General features: G+C 33.7%; 1 protein-coding gene across 1 annotated transcript; it reads left to right on the plus strand.

The window, feature by feature from the left end:
- The first annotated feature begins 18,142 nt into the window (after positions 1-18,142).
- Positions 18,143-19,365, plus strand: LOC128552756 (uncharacterized). Its single transcript, XM_053533815.1, has 2 exons — positions 18,143-18,521; positions 18,688-19,365. Coding segments are annotated over exons 1-2 (576 nt in total). The 5' UTR covers positions 18,143-18,519; the 3' UTR covers positions 19,262-19,365.
- Positions 19,366-21,099: the final 1,734 nt, after the last annotated feature.

Below are 21,099 nucleotides of genomic sequence, written 5' to 3' on the forward strand. Positions count from 1 at the left end.
ATCCCTACTTTGACATGTTATATTCTAAATGTATTTATTGATACTGTGTACAGTTTTTGTCATTTCTGATGTCTTTAACAGTTGTTTTATGTGTGTTTTTCAGGATTACATTTCTGTGCGGAACGATTAAAAAACTACACCAGACTGGTGGCCATGACAGATGTCAGTGGAAAATTTAAACATGGGCTAGATATTTTGATGTGTAGCAAAAAAGTTCATCGTTGATGGTGGTGTTTTTCTGTGATATATTGACTGGGATAGTATTACTCTTCGGAAATACAGAGCTGTCAATGCTGCAATTTTGTTGTGAAATTCACAATCCATGTCCAAAAGTTCTTGTTTTACTATACAGCAAAGAAGGAGAAATTGTACCGGGCCGACACCTATATGGCAAATTCAGAAAGTGGAATATCTCAGCAACCATAGGGATTGCAGTCATGAAACTGATAACGTTTCAGGCATTGCCCGGCTTAGTCGAAGAAATAATTCATTTTAAGATAGGCTGTGATGTATTGATCTGTTTTACTTCCAGTAATTGTCATAAATATAATCACATATTGGTCTTTGCTTGTGGGTTCTGGTCTTTCAATCATTAAAAGTTTCATTTTTCTGCAATTGTAGTGGGTAAATTATGCATTTTTTACTAAAAATTGCAAATTTTTAAAGTAAATACTCATTTTGATACATCATTTTTCAAAATAAATAAGCTTAAGGTTACACAAAACACACTATAAGTATTAACTAGTGATACACAGTTGATTTTGAAATTGGTTGAAATTTTTTCGAAGGAAGGAAAATTTTGTATGTGTTTTTTTTCAAAATTCCGGTTTTCGAGCCAATTTTCTCCAAAATAGGTTAATGTTTAAATTTTGTTTTGGGTACAAAATTTCTTTGTGCGATGACAATGTTTTGTGTAACTTTCTCGCAAACCCAAAGTTACAAGATTTTGTGGGAAAATTTGGCTAAATTAAAAAAAATTTGTTTAAGATTTAATGGCAAATTCAGAAAGGGGAAATATCTCAGCAACCATAGGGGTTACAGTCATGAACTTCACAAAATAGTAGCTGATAACATACAAATCAGGGGCTAAAGGGAAAATTTCCCTAGGTTTATGAAATTTTAATCTTATCAAATTTAAAAATTCAGTAGTTAAATTTTTTTCTTTAAAATTTTGATAATAGCTGTCTCCTCTTGATTTGTCAGTCTTCTCCTATAGTGCAAAGACACTGAACAAGCAGGAAGCTTTAAAAGGCTATATAAAAAGAAGACACATAGTTTTTCATTTTAAATTTGTAGAAAAAAATATATTTTAAATTTCTTAATTAAAAAAAAAAAATTCTATTTCGCATAGCGTCTCTTTTCCGAAGAATTTATAAGTATATATATGTGAATATGTTACATAGTGCCGCAATAGACCATGGATAAACAGTGCCCGTATGTATTGAAGCTGTACATTTTGGACCGATTGGGTTTTATAAATGAGGCTGTACCCGGGTTTCGTAACAAGAGTCGGAGAGCCCTGATTGCTTTTTCGGGCATAGATCTCGAACCGGTCACGGTGTTATTACACTGATTTTAAAGCCGTCAGCAGGCGTCTCATATATGATATAAAGAAATTGCGTGAATGTGTGTTCCCTGAGACGCGTAACTAATATTACACGAAATAATTATTTTTCTCATTTCAATCAAATTCAATGTGCTACCGGCATTTTGGCATTGAAGGACATTTTTTTACCGGGTGCCGAGTGCATTTGTCGGCATTATTAATGTATAACAAGTTTTCTTTCACTGACGGACTTTGGGTTGTATTACACAGGGAATTACATGGAGGTTTGCTTCAGTGTGATAAAATAGTTGTTGTTGTTGTTTTTGTTTGCGTATTATTTTTTTTATTCATTTTTTTTTTTCAGTTAGAACATATCCGAGCTTTCAGCTTCAGCCCGCATCGGCCGTCGTCAGTCATTCTGCCTTGAAGGGGATGCTTCTTTTCTGATTTGCTTTTCGGGTTTTACAACGCGGGTTTCGGGTTTTTACTAAGAAACTTTTTAACCGGGCGATTTCGGGTCTGTCCCGTGCAGTTTCCTTATTATGTATTTGGTCCTGGTACCGACTGGAAACACAACTTGACGGTATTTGTATTTCAGTTTTGCTCGATTCATTCTACTTCATTCTTTAGATAGGACTTTTCCCTGTTGGACTTTTATTCATGATTTTCTGTATGTTTTTTTTTTCATAGCATTTATGTGTTTAAATTTCTTTTAATGTGCATTTCAGATACTTTGTTGTCTGTGCTGAAAGAGGTTGTCTGGTAATACTTATTTTAATTTTTCTTTTCACTATTTCAGCTAACATATATGTAGAAATTATTCGTTTGCAGTTTTTTTAATGAATATTTCCTGTAAAGTTCCTAAACCCAGTTGATATCAGAATGAAAAAGAATGATAGAGGGTACCAATCGTGAATATTATGTCACTTTTTTCTATGGGGTTTTTCCTGATCACACTTAGAATATACACACACACTCAGTTGTTTCTCAAGAAAGGCCGACACCGGTTCAAGATCTTTCTTTTGTCATTTGCAGGCGATGAATTCCATACGTCATTAGGAATTTAGATTCGTACAACCAGTCAGCAGTACCCAAAAACCCAAGACCAACCTGTTAAGTCGAGCGGGCTGAAGCTGTGATTCCCAGTGTAACACCGCAGAATGACGGCTAGTTTTCGGTAAGCGATTACATGTTCTACCGGTGCTTTTCCCCTCTGGTCCTATTGTCTTTAGTCAGAACTGTAGCCCTTTTCAGTAACTGCTTGACAGTTTCAGGGGGACCCTGAGCTGTGTCTGGCTTTCCCGTTGGAGTTCTTCACCTTCCACACTTGCCTGCTTCCGAGATGGGGCGGATCGGCTTTGCATTTGTTTTTTCAGGGATTGCCCGGGTTAGTCGAAGAATTAATTTTTTAAGATAGGCTGTGATGTATTGATCTGTTTTTTCTTCCAGTAATTGTCATAAATATAATCACATATTGGTCTTTGCTTGTGGGTTCTGGTCTTCAATCATTAAAAGTTTCATTTTTCTGCAATTGTTGTGGGTAAAGTATGCATTTTTTTACTAAAAATTGCATATTTTAAAGTAAATACTCATTTTGATACATCAATTTTTCAAAATAAATAAGCTTAAAGTTACTAAAACACACTATAAGCATTAATAATGATATCACAGTTGATTCATGAAATCTGGTTGAAATTTCAGAAGGAAGGGAAATTTTGTAATGTGCCTTTTTTCTTCAAAATTCCGGTTTCGAGCCAATTTCTCCGCAAAGTAGGTCTAATGTTTGAATTGTTTTCTGCGGTACAAAATTTTTCCCTTTTCGATGGGCAATGTTTTTGTGTAACTTTTCTCGCAAAACCCTAAGTTACAAGATTTTGTGGGAAAATTTGGCTAAATTAAAAAATTTGATAAGGGTTAAAGGGGTCACCCCGGTATAGAAGTACTTCCGGTCGTTGTATCCTAGAAAGTAGTTCTTTGAAATTTTGAAGTCCCAATTTAACGCTATCCTTACTTTGACATGTTATATTCTAAATGTATTTATTTATACTATGGACATTTTTTTGTCATTTCTGATGTCTTTAACAGTTGTTTTATGTGTTTTTTCAGGATTACATTTCTGTGCGGAAGGATAAAAAACTACACCAGACTGGTGGCCATGACAGATGTCAGTGGGAAATTTAAAACATGGACTAGATACTTTTTATGTGTAGCAAAAAGTTCATCGTTGATGGTGGTGTTTTTTCTGTGATATATTTGACTGGGATAGTATTAATCTTCAGAAATACAGAGCTGTCAATGCTGCCAATTTGTTGTGAAATTTTAATATCCTGTCCAAAAGTGCTTGTTTTACTATACAGCAAAGGAGAAATTGTACCGGCCCGACACCTTAATTTACATGGAAGTATAAAAATACGACGGAACCGGTGAACATGCAACGGAACCGACAAACTCCAACGCAGTGATCTCCCTTGCCGCTTCGCTCACTGATGAGCGAAGCGGCAAGGGAGATCACTGCGTTGGAGTTTGCGGAACCGGATAAAATGGCTGCAAGTAACTTCATCTGTTTTTTTTTTTTTTGTAAATACCGATATATTTGACAAATAAATATTGATTTGCAAATCGCTCTCTTTAATTTACGCGCATTGATATAAAATTTCCGTCGGAACTGGCGAACAATGTTAGGTATTTCAATGACCTTGACCCCTATTGTCAACAAAGCTTTTTAAAGTGGAAAGTGTTTTTAGCTTAGTCAGGAACCAATAAATTCATCTAAAACACTTTGCTTATTAATCTTAACTATATTCTGAATTAGGTGATACAACTTTTCAGAAATTCTTTTTATCCAAAAATTAGAAAAATGTGGCCACTTCCAATAATTCCTTCGTCTATATGAAAATTTCTGAGAAACTGCTAACTCTTTGGGAATGATAAACCATGACATGCTCAATACCTAAACAAATAAATAGAGGAAAAATACAAGAATAAAAATATTTGTTGCTGAAATTAATTAGTTACACCATTTTTTTATGAAAATGTGGGCCTACAAAATATTGGAGGCGAGAGTTGAAAGTGCTGTAGTTTTTTTTTTTGTAAAACAACTTACATGGTAAAATACTGTATTATTATGAAAGATATATATTAATGAACACATCTGCATCATTTTTTAAATGAAAAGTCTTTATCTTAAAAAGTCACTGAAATACCTACGAACAAACTGTATTATAGCGCACGATTTAATTTAACTGTATATATCAAAACCTACAAGATTGGATGAAACACTAGTTGTTTCATGAGAAATCGTTCGAATTAGATATCGTACACACATGCATTATGTATGATATCATTCACACTCTACAGTATCTATAATAACGTCTGTGCGTTATCATGTGATCATCTGTATTTAACAACATGTAAACCTACTTAAATACAATTACATAAAACAATGTTAAAAACATTAACCTTACTTTGTTTAGGTGTCATTTTCTATTCCGTGGTAAAGCTGAATATTGATTTAATAAAAAAAACTTAAGAAAATGCTAGAATTTTGTTGAAGGTCTAATTTCCTATCTTTTGTTAGCTAAATCTTTGATAATTTTCTTCTTCCAGCACGATGACACGAAAGAAGCCTCATCTGAATTTAAACCGTCTAAGAAAGAGACACTTGACCAAGACCTTGAAACACTGTCTGAACATGATAATACAATACAGAAGATGAGCAGTCAGAAATACACAAAGAAATGAGTCAGCTTCTTCCAAAAGCGTTGGACAATCTTGCTGAGGAAGGATTAGACGAGATGCTTTTAGAATTCTTTCGGCAAGTTGCTTTCAAAAGATTTCTATTATTAAATATAGCGTTTTTGCTCTGGACAGAAGTAGTTACATTTCATTGCTGTGAAAGTACCAGTAGTATGCGCTTCCCGGAGGATACCAAGAAGTTCTTGAAATTAGGGTATAGAACATTTGGAGGCAGAATCATTCATTTTATGTCTGGGTACAAAAACTCTGAACTAATAGTAAGTGGGAAAGCTCCTAGCCAGGCAGATATTAATTTCACTGTACATAGTTTAGACATTGTCCGAAAATTTAATCCTTATGGTATGCTTGAAGACGACGATATTTCAGGAAAACTAAGTATACTTCTCGACGCAATTAAGTCTGTCTGAAGCAGTGGAAGGAAAATCTTGCTGTTTAACATTCGACGGCAAAAAGACGAAGCAAGGACTAACGAAATCAGATTGTGACGTTGACATGGGAAGAACCAAGTGCATGATATAATAGTGTGAGCTCAGGTTGGTACAGGAGTGTGAAAATGTATATTTGGTAGATATAATATGAACAGTTTATATATTACAAATTTACAATACAAAACCTACATATCAGACAATATACATAATATATTTATGCACTGATTCCCATTAAAAAGACAAGACAGTGTATTAAAAATTTTGATTTGTTTATTTCATTAATGTTTATTGGTATTATTAAAGTGACAAAATTCAATCACAGAAATAAATCTCAGTACAATTAAGTAAACATCGCAGTTCAGTTGGAAGAGATCAAACTAAAGGTATCCCAAAATATGATTCATACCAATTTTGGACAAAAGTTTGATCGTTTAAAACTTGCCTCAATACAGTTAAACTACCTTCAGTGTAGTCAAAGATATTGTCTTAAATGTAAGTAAGTAAAAAATTGGAGATAATTCACAAAAAAGAAGATAATTCAAAGAAGTGAAGGACGTATTGCCCAGCAATACAAAGTCCCCAACTGGAAGGTAACTAATTATCTCAACTAATTATCTGTCAATGATATACTAGTACATTTAATATTATTCTATATACACAATATGTTATAGCAGACACAGTTTACAGATACAGTTGTTTATTGCTTATACAATCTTCAAATATAAAGAAGCTTTTAATTTCAACTTTAATCATATTCCATGAAAATATGACAAACGAAAATTAGAAAAGCAACATATTTAATGGAAGTACTTCTGAAAAAAATACACCAACACTATTTTAATTGGGTCCATATGACACATGCCCTTCTGTTGAAATATTTTAAAGACTGGATAGGAAAAGATCAGTGTTGAATTTGACCTTCAAGTCTGACTTTGACCTTTGAGCAGATATAAGCAGATTTAAATTCTCTTTGCGTAAAGATATTTTAGAAAACTATCAACTAAAAGCACTGAACAAATGAATCTCGTAACACTGGTAATTATCATTACTCTTCAGTCTTAGTAATCAAAGAATAGCCATCTTACCATTCGCTTATGTTCCATTAATTTGATTATGCCATTCCGTAACACAATCATGTTTTCAGGCATATCTTAATAAAATTTGCAAGAACAGTTGTTGAATTTAACTCATAATCAGAGACGCAACAGTCTAAATCATTTAATCTTTATTCCAAAATAGGTAAAACAAATGGGCCTCATTAACTGATTACCGGATTACCGTAGTGTTATTGTGGTTTATTTTAAATGAATCGGAGCCTAATACCAAACTGTTTTTACGCATCAATACATTTCTTTTCTTATGGCCGCCAACTTGGTTAATTTACAACAGTTTTACCATGCTATCTTTCTACTTTGACTGAAACCTTATCTGCCTTCTAACCGAATCAAGGAAGCTTGAATTAAAGTATTCAAATATAAATGTTAAAACTTCACTTGTGTTTTTTCTTCATGTGTCGGCTGAGACAGCGGCTCACGGTACTTGTAAGTCATGTTGTGCTTTGACATATGATCTTTAAGAGTTAGGTCCATGTTTCGGAGAAAAAATGTTCGAACATCACCAAATCATAGAAAGACAGCATTGTTTTACATAAAAAATACACAGCATATAAAACATGTGTATCATTCTTCAAAACCAATGTCAATTTACTCATGTATGAATTGAATTCCATATAGGGACTTCATAAACGGGCCACTCTTCTGGACTGTTTAGCGCCTTTAAAAACTCGCCATTTTTAAAAAGCTGTTACATGTCTTCGTTTTGATGCATTTGCAACAATGTACCAGTGTTTAAACTTAACATAACTAGATAAAACATCGTTTTTGACAATTGTTTACATTTATTCCTTTACAAATGGTAATCTTTTTTAAGGGGGGCAACTCCTTTAGAATATTTAAAGTATCCAACTCATGGAACAGAACATTAAAACATGTATTGTTTGTCAAGATGTTGTTCATTTACTAAAAATTTCTGTTGTTTTCTGATATACTGCTAAACCTTAAATTTAATTGCACCCTCCTCGGTAAAACAACACGTGTCACACTTCACAGCTAACTTTCTTGCCTTTCTTCTTCTATGCCTTTGCAAGTCACATCTTGTCGCAAAAGCTTTTCCACAATCTATACATGTGATTCAACCTCTGTGTGAAGATAGCATTCATGTCTCTTCAAGTTAGTTTTCGAAAGTGCAGAAAAAGTGTTTAGATATCCCCCTTGTGTGAATTTTGGAAATTTATACCTTAAAGACCATTTAATCACTATACACAAACAATCATGTTGAATTGATCAGAAGAAATAGGAAATACCGTTTAAAATGTTCATCTTGTTTGGAAGAGTATATATACTTGCCCTTCATAACATGTCCTCCATATACCTGGTCAGTTTCGAACGGCATATATATATTTCTCACACATATACTGTCATTATGATTATGATTACTGTATATGTAAATATATTTATTTAGAAGTAAGGGTGTTGAACACGTTTTACAAACAAACTGCAAAATGAAAGTGAAAATAGAACTGCCAACATTACAAAAACACGGCTATATTTCAATATTGATGTCCACTACTTGGAGTACGTAGAATGAATATGTTGGCCACACAAGTAGCCTAAACCCTAAATTTTGAATAAGAAGTTTGATATTTCATACAAATATGACAACGAACAGTCCGAAGTACACAACAATTGCATCTTCAATTTCATTACTTTGGTATACTTTTTTATGAAAAGAAAAGATATATGAGGCATTATTACGTAAAAAAGAAATCACCGAGACAATGATTTAAATGTTCTTTACTTAAACCTAAAACTCAATCTAATTTTTAGTTTTCTAACATTATCCTGGTTAATTCATGAAATCAGTGTGAATGATATCATACATTATATATGTGTGTACAATATCCCATTTGTAAGATTTCTCATTTAACAGATAGTGTTCCATCCAATCGTGTAGGTTTTGATATATTCGATTATATTAAAACATGCGCTATAATATTCCTGCTATAGACTTACTAACTTTCGTTGATCTTGAAAAAACTGATCGTTCTGGAAGAAAGTGTGTACGTTATCTACACAGTTTTTCCAAGAAAAAGCAGTCGGACGAAGTGTTTGAGGAAAGTACAGAGAACTGACGGCAGACACCTAGTGTGGAAGAAAACACTCATTTCGCTGTCTTCGACGCTCTTTTTCTTATAAAAATCCGTCAAATAATAAGGAAAATATTGGCAAAAACTTAACCTGAATCAAGAGGTTTTCTCGCGTGTTCGATATCTAAAAGTTACGTGGGTTGGCCACCCTGTAATTGTAGACCTGTGCGATAAATGATTGCAACAACCACACCTCTTAGAATTGCACTTGTTAATAGAACGGTACTCTCTACATCTCTGCAGAAAATTTGTATGTTTTATTTCATATTTCTTCAGTACAGTAGAAGTTAAAGGTGATAGGCAAATACGTAGATTATTACAAAAAAAAAAACAGCTGGAGAATTTAAATTAGTACATGGACTATAAAATGAATGTGCAGAATGTAGCTTTAATGGAGAAAGGCTGATAGATGGTGTATGTCTTAAAACAAAGTACTGTTATTTTTAGGCAGATGAACAGAAGATGCAGAGTGTAACCGAAGAGGTGAAAGAATTAATTTCGGAACTCTATTATATGTACTTATGAAATGTAATTATGTAATACCATTCTGTGAAAAGTGGCGTTCGGGTAGAACAGTCACCAGTTTCAATTCGTTAAGTGAAAATGTTAAGCGACAGTTAAACATAACCTTGTAAAAATGCGCTGGAGGTCCCAGAGTACAATAGGACGGGATAACTAGCATGGACTCGAATGTCAGTGAACACAGAACACAGAACCTTCAACTCGGTATAAAATACTCCTCATCAGAGGCCGAGAGTTTAGAACGAATAACAATCCCTGAAGGAACATTGATTGAATGTACGGGGAGACTTTTTACGGCCGCCACACGGCACAAACAACACAGTTGTGCACATAAAAAAAACAAAGACAAATATCAAACAGGGAATGTCATGTACCAAAAACGCAGCCTCCCCAAAACAAAACCCACAGCACGCAGACGTGCACACCACAAACACAAGTCGTGGAACCAGCGAAAACACAAACTGCACCGAGTCATCGGCGACTTAGGTGTGGTGCAATTTTCTGTACAGTGATTTGTATTTTTATCCGAATATTTTCTTGTATGACCAGTTTCCTTGTTTTTCTACAATCTTTTTGTTTTATTGCTTGTTTTTGTAACAGTAGATTTTTCCTTCTGGTAGATTGTTTTGCTTCTTTTTTAACTTCTGTGATGCTATCGTCTTGGGTTTGCTGTGGGGTGAATGTATCATCTAGATGTGATAAGGATATCGTTGAGTTGAGCGATTCATTGAGCATAGAATCATTTACTTCAATGTCATTGGGTATTTCGTAACAGATAGTAGAAGCTGCATATGTTGGTGATGATTTTCCATTATTTGAATGTTTACTCTTTCTCTCTTCATTGCGTTTTTTGCCTTTAATTGCACTAACTTCATTGTTCAGAGTATTTGAGATGTACTGTGCTCTATTTACAATGATTTTTAAATCTACTGATGGTCCCTTTTAAACAACTTCTTTTCATGAAGATCAATCAAGCAGTTCATGAAAAGAAGTTGTTTAAAAGGGACCGACACCAACTCTTGAACAAACGTGAGAGAGGACTTTATAGTCATACTACAACCAAGTTTGATGAAGATCTATCAAGCGGTTTAAGTTGATTAAATTGGGCGAACTGCATGGCCCTGTTTGAACAAATTTGGGAAAGGACCTTATAATTATTATACAGACAATGTTTGATGTCGATCCATTAATTGATTTATGAGAAGTTGTTTAAACTATTTTCTATTCTAAGCTCTTGCGGTCCCTACAGGAGCCAAGGGGAACCATTAAAACAAATTTGAAAGACGTCCATGCCAGGATCCTACAGACCACTTTTAGGTTTAAATTTGACAAGTCGTTTCAGAGATGAAGATGTTAAAGTAACAAGAGCTGTCCGTAAGACAGCCATTGGATATATTTTTGCTGGACTATTCAAACTGTTGTCCTAGAAACAGGAATATTACTCTAAATGTTAGAACATCCATAGTTTCAGTCCAGTATCTGCATTTTGGAGATAGTAACTTGCATGCAAAACTTTAACCAGAAGTTTTTAAAGGCACTCGCTACAGTTTTTCCGGACGGGTCAATATTTACCCCAACACCGTGCCAATTTGGTTTCGATGTAGCTCACTGCAGTGTTGGTGCGGTCTTCTGCGCATGCCCGGAAGTGATTATCTAATGTCGCGTACGGCAAAAATTCGCAAATTATTGCACGTTCGCATGCATTTAATGTACAAAATGTATAATATACTGACTAAAGGTTAGGGTAAGTATCACCATGGTTACAAAATATATACATTTAAAGTACTTTTAGTTCAAATTGCTTCAATCCGACATATACTGGAGTCTGTTATTTATACCAACGCTCCAACTCTGCATTGAGTCACAGCTTTTCTAATCCCGCACCGTACCCGTACCATACATTCGTCAACTATAGGGTTTGTTAAAAAAAAGGCGGAAACTTTCATCGTTCTATGCCATCAAAATGCTTCAGAAACACCTTAAAATCCGTTTATTAAGAAATCTGCCGTTTGGTCATTTTTATATACATTTCTAAGTCATTTGCTCAAACACTGAAGGAGTATTTCGTGCTAACCTGCGTTGTATAAATGCCCGCCACACCCCACCTAGTTTTAATTTGATCTAAGCTAAATCTAATATGGTGACCTATCAATTTTCTTTTAGTTTTAGATTAGGTAGACCTAACCAAAGGTATATGCAGAGTTTGATTAAATTCTATTACGTGAAACTCGATAAAATAGCAGAAGTACCAACTTAAAACTGACAAAAATATGCAAAAATAGCCATTGGGTCTGCTGAACAAGTATTCCTTTCTTTACAAATTCATGTTCTTTTGATTTCTCTGAGCATGTTTCAAATAGATATATTGTTTTCCGTTATAGAAATGCTTAGATAATCAAATTTATGCTGATTATTGTACTTTACTGAAATATATTTTAGGATTACAGAAATTTTGAAAAATGTTTAAAATAGCACCATATCTAGGGGCAAATTAAATTGAAACAAAGCTGGTGACCTAGTATTTTTATTTCATTTTTCAATACATCATAACATGATCTTTTAATACAAAACATTCCATCAAAATCTATTATTGAGAAAAAAATAACGAAACTGTAGCGAGCGTCCTTAAGTTCAAAAGAGCACATTATTTTGCAAAAGAAATATGTCAGACTTATGGGACTTTATGCTATGATCAAGTTTTATAAACCCATAGAAACACTGAAGTTTCCATTCAATATTTGCATTAGTGTTTGACATAGTAACTTGCATGCAAAGAAATCACCAATACTTTCTTAGTTCAAAAGGGGGAATAATTTGGCTAAAATACATGTCAAAGTTACTGGACTTGATCCTACTAGGTTGGGTATTGACCTAGAAATTTTTAAAGCTGTAAGCATTTAAACAATAGCTATATGTACTTGCATGCAAAACTTTACCCAGGATTTTCTAAGTCCAAAAGGGGACAGAATTTTGCCAAAATACAAGTCAGAGTTATGTGACATGATACTATCACCTAGTTTTATAACCCCAAATACATGAAGTTTCAATTCAACATCTGCATTAGTTTTTGAAATAGTGACTTGCACGCAAACTTTAACAAGGATTTTCAAATTCCATAAGAGGGCATAATTTGCCCAAAATACATGTCAGAGTTTAGAGACTTGACCCAGTGAGAAAGGTAATTGACCCTGAGAAAGAAACAAGTGCTCATCTGTGTATACATAAAGCTTTAAGTATGTTTGTATAACGTAATGGTACAAGTACTGATAGGTTTCTTCTATGTTAGCCGTCACACATATTCTTTAATCGAGGACAATAATTAGACAGTACAACTATGTTATCATACACCAAAAATCACGGCTCTAGCTCCCTGTAAACATGAAGTCATCGGGCCAACGACGGAAAACCGTCAAACGATAATCGTTGTTGGGCCACTGTTGAACCAACTTTAAATTTCAGTCAGAGATATCTCTGCATTGGCCCAGTACTGATTTTCAGGGAATGACTTACAAAGAGAAAACATCGTTGGTCCAACGTTGGCACATTAGAAGTAATAATATAATAATCATATATTTTACAGGTCACTGTTTTATCACAAGCCCCTACAGGTAAACACGTTGTGTAGGTGTAATATGCAGTATTTAATTAATAATTAAATACTTTTCTGCACTAATTTGTAATCTGATAGTTTAGACTGATTAAACTTAATACTTATCTGCAGCCGTAATGATATTTTGAATTATTTCAAATCTACTACCCGAAGAATCTAATTTGTGAAAAAAAATATATTGAAGAAAAAAGCTCTTATAATAAATATCTAATTTTATACAATCATAAAATGTTTACAATAAATCTGTTGAATATTCCAGAACATGAACTCTTGTTAACCCGAGTTATGTAAGAAATCCCAGAAAATGAGGTTAACTTTACTCTCTAGGGGAGATTTCTTGCTGCATAGGCATGTGAAATAAAGGAAACTATTATACATGTTAACAAAAACCCGGTCTACTAGCTATAAACTGTAAGTACAAGTGAGTAGAAGTTTTTGAATATTTTTTGATAAAGTTGTTGAATCTTATAGAGAATTTCTTTTTATAGCCTGTATGCATGTAGTATCTATGTGACTTGAACATATGTTGAATACTTTTATCTAAAACTGGCGGATGGCACTAGTGTTGAGTACTTAATTCTGTAAATAGAATAACTGATATTCTCGTTAATTTTAACAAATTTTTGTCGGTTAAATACAGACAAAAATAAATTTCATACAGTTTATGTCCAGAGGTTTATGTGCATCTGTATAGTTATTGTTATCAGTATGATGTAGCTGGTTTAATCAACATTATGATTTTCGTTTTTTACAGGATGCTGTTCAAGGGAGTAATAATTGAGCGTCTAGCACTGTGGGGCACAGGAAAAAAGAAAAGATAGGAAGCTGCAACTTCAGTGAGAAAAGAAAACAATCAGCCAGAACTTGGATATATAGTGAGTTTAAAAACAGAGAGTTATTCATTTTAATAGGATTTAATCAGTGACCGAAAAAAGAAAAATAGATTTATAAATGGCTGGAATAAATATTTGACATGTTGTAGTGATGAAATATTCGGTTATATTTTTTTTCAGGGAACTTGCAAACAAACTTTGAATAAATGTTAGATTTCTTCTTGTTAAATGTTAAACAAAATCACAATTATTTGAAAATAAAATTTATACTAAATAATTTTAGTTTTAGTCTATTTTTTCAAATTCGTAATCGCTGGGATAGCGTTGGCATCCTTCTTTCGGCCAACAAAGAAAATAGAGTTGACCCAACGTAGGGCCAACCATGATAAACGAAGAATATATTGTTGGCCCGATGGAGGGCCAACGATAAGTGTAGGATACCAGTAGTTGACCCAATGGAGGACCAACGATAAGTGTAGGATACCAGTCGTTGGGCCATCGGTTAACCAACCGTTGAGCCAACGTTGCGCCAATTAGCAAAATGGCGTTTGGCCAACGTCCGAAATCTTCGTTGGGCCAACGAAGAGTCTGCAGTTGACCCAACGTTGGGCCAACGCTTGTCTGCTATCTGGGCTATTATTGATTCAGAGAAGAAGAATTTCAAAGTTTCTTATATAAAAGCCTATAGTAAGTATACATGTAACATACAGGGGTGTGGCCATTTTTGACCTTAGGGCAATAATTTGGTCAATTATGGTAGAGAGTTAAACTCTTATATAACATGACAAATATCAAAGCTCTAGAAAAAATGATGAAGTGTGATAGCTGAAAACCTATTTTTAACCAAAAATGAACCAGATCCTTTGTACATTTTGAAAGAGGGGTACCCAGAGATTGTTTGTGTAAAGTTTCATCAAAATCCATTCAGTGGTTTTTGAGATGTTGTTTCAAGAAATTGTTGATGAAAAGTGACCACGCCCTCTGGTGGCCATGTCTTTTAACGAATCAGATTAATTGGAACACTATTGGTAGAGGGTTACACAAGGACCATTTGTTTTACGCCCTCTGGTGGCCGTACTTTTTGACGAATCAAAATAATTTGAACAACGGCCATTTTTTTTGACGAATCAAAATATTTTGAACAATCTTGGTAGAGGGGCACACAAGGACCAGTTGTATTAAATTATTTTAAAATTAGGGCGGCAGTTTCACACAAGAAGATGTTTTTAATTTCCACTATATACATATAGGGAAAAGTGAACCACGCAGCCTGGCGGTCATGTTTTTTTTATTAATCTATAATTTGAACAATCTTGGTAGAGGGTGACCGAAGGACCATTTGTGTATTTATTTCAAAATAGGACCATTGGTTTAGGAGATGTCGTTTGAAGATTTTTCTGTTTTAAGCTCTGGCGGCCCCTATGTGCAACCAAGCGGAACCGTTTGAACAACTTTGGAAGAGGACCACTCTAAGAACATCCAGGCCAATTTTCATCAAAATCCATTCAGTGGTTTTGGAGGAGATGTCGTTTAACCACTTCTGTGCCAGGGGCAGATTTTGGGCCGATGTTGTTTATTACGTTGAGTGCCAAGGGCCGATTTGGGCCAATCTGAACTGAACATTTACGCCATTTATTTGATGTCAGTGTTGTTATTTTCCAAGCAGATATACATACTATTGTTTCTATGGAAATGAAAACATAACAATCTTACTGCCATATTATGACGTCATTTTCGAGTTGACGTCACTTTAAAGACATTAACGTAACAAAAGTTCCCGCCGAAATAATAAATACATATCGTTGGTTTGGGTGCTATACGACTGACCGAAGAAACGTGATAAAATGACTACAACACATGTTTTACGAGAAGAAATATTCAGTTAATCGAAATACATTGAACAAATTACTAAATATTATGTTGATAATACTTGTCCAGCCTAGCAAATCATTTAAAAACAAAGATATTTCCTAATTAAAAGTCGAACAAAGTTCTATTGAATCAAACTGGAGGCATTAATATTTTACTGGAAAAGTCCTTTTCACGCCCTGTGTGAGGAACTTCCAAAAGTGTCGTGCACTGCCTTTGAAATGTCTGGGCAGTTTAACAAACTTGAAACCTATATCGTTCATAAAATCGTGATGAATCTTTTAGAGATATAAAAAAAATAATTGTGATCCTGAAATAAAGTAATACTTTGCAAGATTTTGTTGTTAAGGTGCCTTCAGCTTGAGTAATGTTTACATTAATATGAATCTAGGATATGTTTACAGTTAGACCCTATTAAATTCTGTTTAGGGGTCTCATTGGCAGAGTGATTAAGGTCACTGACTTCGAATCACTTCTCCTTCACCGTTGCTGGTTCGTTAGGGTATTGAATTATTATATGTGAGGAAGCCATCCTGCTGGCAAACGGAAGGTCAACGGTTCTAGAGAGTCGCCGCATGAATTATGTCGATCTGACTTTAAAAACAAAACAACATTTTATTGATATTTAATATAATATATTTATACATAATATCTCGAAGTAGACTGAAGCAATATTTAAATAATTTGAACTGTAGAAATAAGTGTGCGACCGTTCGAGACATTCCTCATATGGTACCGACGTGAAAAAATACACTAGACTTCAAATAAAGTATGTAAATATATATACATGTGTGTGTTGTAATTAGTTAATTAAGAAATTATAATCATTGCCGGTGTTGAAAAAAAAATGAATCAAACGACGCATACAACGCGCACTCAAGTACCGACAAACAAATAAAAATACAGTTTTACCTATATAATTTGAAACGATGTCGATATGAAAACAAAAGAACTTTTAAACTATGATGTGTTTAGGTATTGAAGACTACCAGGATAATTAGGACATTTTCAAACTTTTTTCTTTTTTTAAACGAACGACGGAACAGTTTCTACATTCATCTTTATCGTACAATGTATTGTTTTGAGCTTTTTTTTTTTTTTTTTTGTAATTCACTTGCCTTTCATGGCTCTTTTTGTAATATAAAAAAGTAACGTTCACATTTTCAGACAATGATTATTCACATTTGCATACGTGTTTCCATAGTAGAGGGAAAACCGAGTTAAGAATAAAAAGTAGTTATTTAGGGTTACATTAAAGTGACATTGTAACAGCTCAGTACTTGAACATTTATTTCTAAAATTAGAGAAGTCACACACTTTATACGCAACGCAACGCCTTTTCTTGCATGCTGGACAGGATTTTCCCGTGCTTTTGTCGGTGCTGGAAAAACCTTTCTTGCATACCAGACAGGTTTGCTGGTGCTGGAAAACTCATCATACACCTCGGGGTAAGTTCACATCGAAGCTCTAGGGTAGAGTAGAGACCGACTCTATACTCGATAACCCACGTGAACGGTATAAGTTGGTACACCATCGTACCTTCCCTGTTGAAGAGCTGAACTCCGCAAACTCCATGGCGAGGTATGGTTTACTGGTTCCTTGCTTTTATCACAACGCTCAATGTGCAGGGAAAAAACTTTTACATATTTCCACGACCATATTTTTGATTGGTCGGTTACTTTACTGGTGGGAGTAAGTACCATTTACACAACAGCCTACCCTTCACTAGAGCTCCGGTGTGAACTTACCCTCAGGGTTTAAGATGGCTCACATACTGTTATTTTTGAATGAATGCGTAAATTCATATGCTACTATGATGAAATAGTACTTAAAAGGAAATCATTTGTTACATTTAATGGAAGAATACGGTATGCAGGAAGAAGAATCCACCATAAGTTGGTGTGGATTGAAATATATGGCTCTCAGAGCCTCGATACCGCCTAAACAGTTACCCGAGAGCCATATATTTTCATTCGTATCTACAACCGGGCCTCATTACTGCAAAACAGTTACCCGAGAGCTACATATTTCCATCCGCACTTTCAACCATTGAAAGAAAATGATGAAAATGCTTAATTGTTTAATGAGAATTGGAAGGACACATTTTTCGATCGTAAATATTTCATCCGGTATATCGAATGTTACGGTAGAGGGATCGATCCCGATTTTCGTCGTTTTGTGCAGGATCGATTCCCTATCAATTTTGGAATAAAAACAGCACTGCCCATATTTGTACTGATGTGCAAGACGCAAAAGTTATGTCACAAGGAAAAAAGCATATTCGTCCAAAAGTCAATAGCGTTTCTAGGCCAATCTGACCTAATTTAACCTTTAGTCTTTGGTCCTGATTGACCAATGCTGGACAATTAAAAACCCACAGGTTTTAACTTTACTTTCGTTTTCCCGTATTTTCGGAAAACCCGGTAATAAATAACTGACATATTTACTTTACTTTCGTTTTCTTGTATTTTCGGAAAACCTGGTTATAAATAACTGACATATTTACTTTACTTTCGTTTTATCGTATTTTCGGAAAATCTGGTTATAAATAACTGACGTATTTTCTGAAAATGTTATATGGGATTTACGTGATATTTTCTGAAAAATGGTCGTATTTTGCAACACAAACCTAACTGATTAACACCAGAACATTCTTTGCTAGTATAAAAAGCCGCATAGAAGCAAATAACTTTATACTGCTGACTTATAATACATACAACGATAGAACAGAAACAAGGAAAACGATTACAATGTAAGTTACTTTTTAAAACACATTTACGCCACTATGTTCAAGCTTTAGCAGATCTTTGACGGATCTCATTCACTAACTTCAGAAATATTATTTTGTGTTTCTTAGAGATAAATTTATTTTTACCTGCTTATACTTATGTAATTCTTTAGATTGCGTTTCTTTTTAGGGATAAAAATACAACAGCAGACCTGTTAAAAGATTTGACGGAATTAACAACCCATTTAAAAGATAATTACAAAGACGATTTTGTATGCCAAGAATGGGCTACAACATTCAGTTCAAAATATTACAAGAAATTGGTTGATACATGTAAGCCAACAAAGCGACAAACAAGGAGTACGTTAAAAGAAAAGCTTAAAGAAGAAATTACGAAATCATTCGGACAAGAGGAGGTTTTAGAAAATTTTAATGTGGATATTTCAAGCGAGGACAAATGTGTTGAAAGCATTAGAAATTTAGACAAGCAGATATACAGAAACAAACGGAATATTGTTTATTGTACACATCAGATTGGATTTATTATTAAAAATTTAAAATCAGTTTGCCCAAAGGATTGTAATTTGGGACTTTATCTTCATCTCAGAGGTGTACCTTACACAGATTCCTACTGTCGAAACCTGGCTTTAGTTCATGAATTAATTGAGAAACATAAGAATTTATTGAAGTGTGCTTTAAACACTGGAACTTTAATCAAAAACAGGAAATTAATCGAAGAAATATGTACAGAGTTGAATTGGTAACAAAATCAGCTTTTAACAGTAAGAATCTATGTAAGGATTCCATGTACAATGTTCACATTTATTTATAGTAACGTTTACACTGTAAACGCACGTCACTTCCGTTCAAGTTTATTTTTAACATTAATGGAATTTCCATGTACAATGTTCACATTTATTTATAGTAACGTTTACACTGTAAACGCACGTCACTTCCGTATACCATGTTCAATTTTATTTTTAACATTAGTGGAATTTCTATATATCTATACTTTTATTTATAGTAACGTTTACACTGTAAACGCACGTCACTTCCGTTAAATTTTATTTTTAACATTAGTGGAATTTCTATATATCTATACTTTTATTTATAGTAACGTTTACACTGTAAACGCACGTCACTTCCGTTCAAGTTTATTTTTATATATCTATACTTCTATTTATAGTAACGTTTACAGTGTAAACGCACGTCACTTCCGTATACGCTTTTGGGAGTAGTATGGAATATAACGTTTATGGTACATTTTTGTTAGTAGTAAAGAATATTACGTTCTTGATACATTTTAACTGATTTTATTAAAATAATTTATAATTGTTTGATCATTTACTCTTTGATTGTTAACTTTTAGTATTTTATACAATAAATCATAAATGTTTATACCATCTTGTAACATTTTTATGAAAAATAAACAATAATAACCACAGAGTGTACTTGTTTTGTCTTGATATTGTATGCTGTTATACTTAACCCCAGGTATATATTTAATTACTTCTTTTGGTGGAGGAAGTCCAAATGGATCGAAGTACATATTATTTAAGCAACAAACCCAATGTGTTCCAGGTCCAGCAAAGTCATCTAAATTGATTATTCCACACTCGTCCTTTGCTTTTGATTTTAATAAATTATTTCTACTAAATACGCCCCTAAAGTTTTTAATTTTTAATTGTTTAATCCATTGTTCAATTTCAAAGTTAAAAATTGGTTTGTTTATAAATTTTTTTTTTTTTTACTATAGGAATTCGTCTGTAAGGTCTTCTCTGAGAATCAATCTGTATACCCTGGCCATATCCCTTACCACTTAACAAAGATGTAATCAAAGGTATTCCTAGACAAACAGCCAACATACCTAAAAACCCGCCGTCCTGTTTTTGTTTTTGTGTTAATTTAATCACCCCAGATCCTACTAGTTGCTTTCTTTAATTAGGTGTAAGATATGGTGATATAACATTTTTCTTATCATTAGCTACTGAAATCATACCATTTCCAAGTATTTTACTAACACCAGTACTGGCCAGCCCAGACAAAGCGCCGATGCCTAAAGGGGCTAATATTTTTGGAACTATTTTCGCTGCCATTGGAAGAATGGTTTTTCCTAACAAACCAGCCAAAGCTCCTAAAAATCTACCATTTTGACCTTGACTGGACATTTGTTTTATTGAAATTTTAATTTCTAATCCCTTCTTATTTGCAACAGCTTTTTTAATTTGATTAATTTGTGTTTTTGTTAAAAGTAGAGGAAAGTTTCCACGTAATTGTTCATGTTTTAATCTAAAAGTATTTGGAATTTTATTATTATAAGCTTGTGCTAAATCTTTTTTTTGTCCATCTGTTAGGTTAACTTTATATTCAATATAATTTGATGTCATTATATATAATTTATATTTAATTTATTTTTAAACAATAACAAGTTCATTTCCAATAGTATTTATTTCAACTGTTTCCTCATATAATACAATTGCGTAAACACGAATATTAGCTGCTGGTGGAACATTTAATTTAGCTGTTAATGTAATATGCTTAGGATCTTCTATTATTTCCTTTTTATATTCCAAGTTAAAATGAACAAATTCAAATAAACTAT

Source organism: Mercenaria mercenaria, unplaced genomic scaffold (genome assembly GCF_021730395.1).
Source record: "Mercenaria mercenaria strain notata unplaced genomic scaffold, MADL_Memer_1 contig_3129, whole genome shotgun sequence".
NCBI classification, from domain to species: Eukaryota; Metazoa; Mollusca; class Bivalvia; order Venerida; family Veneridae; genus Mercenaria; species Mercenaria mercenaria.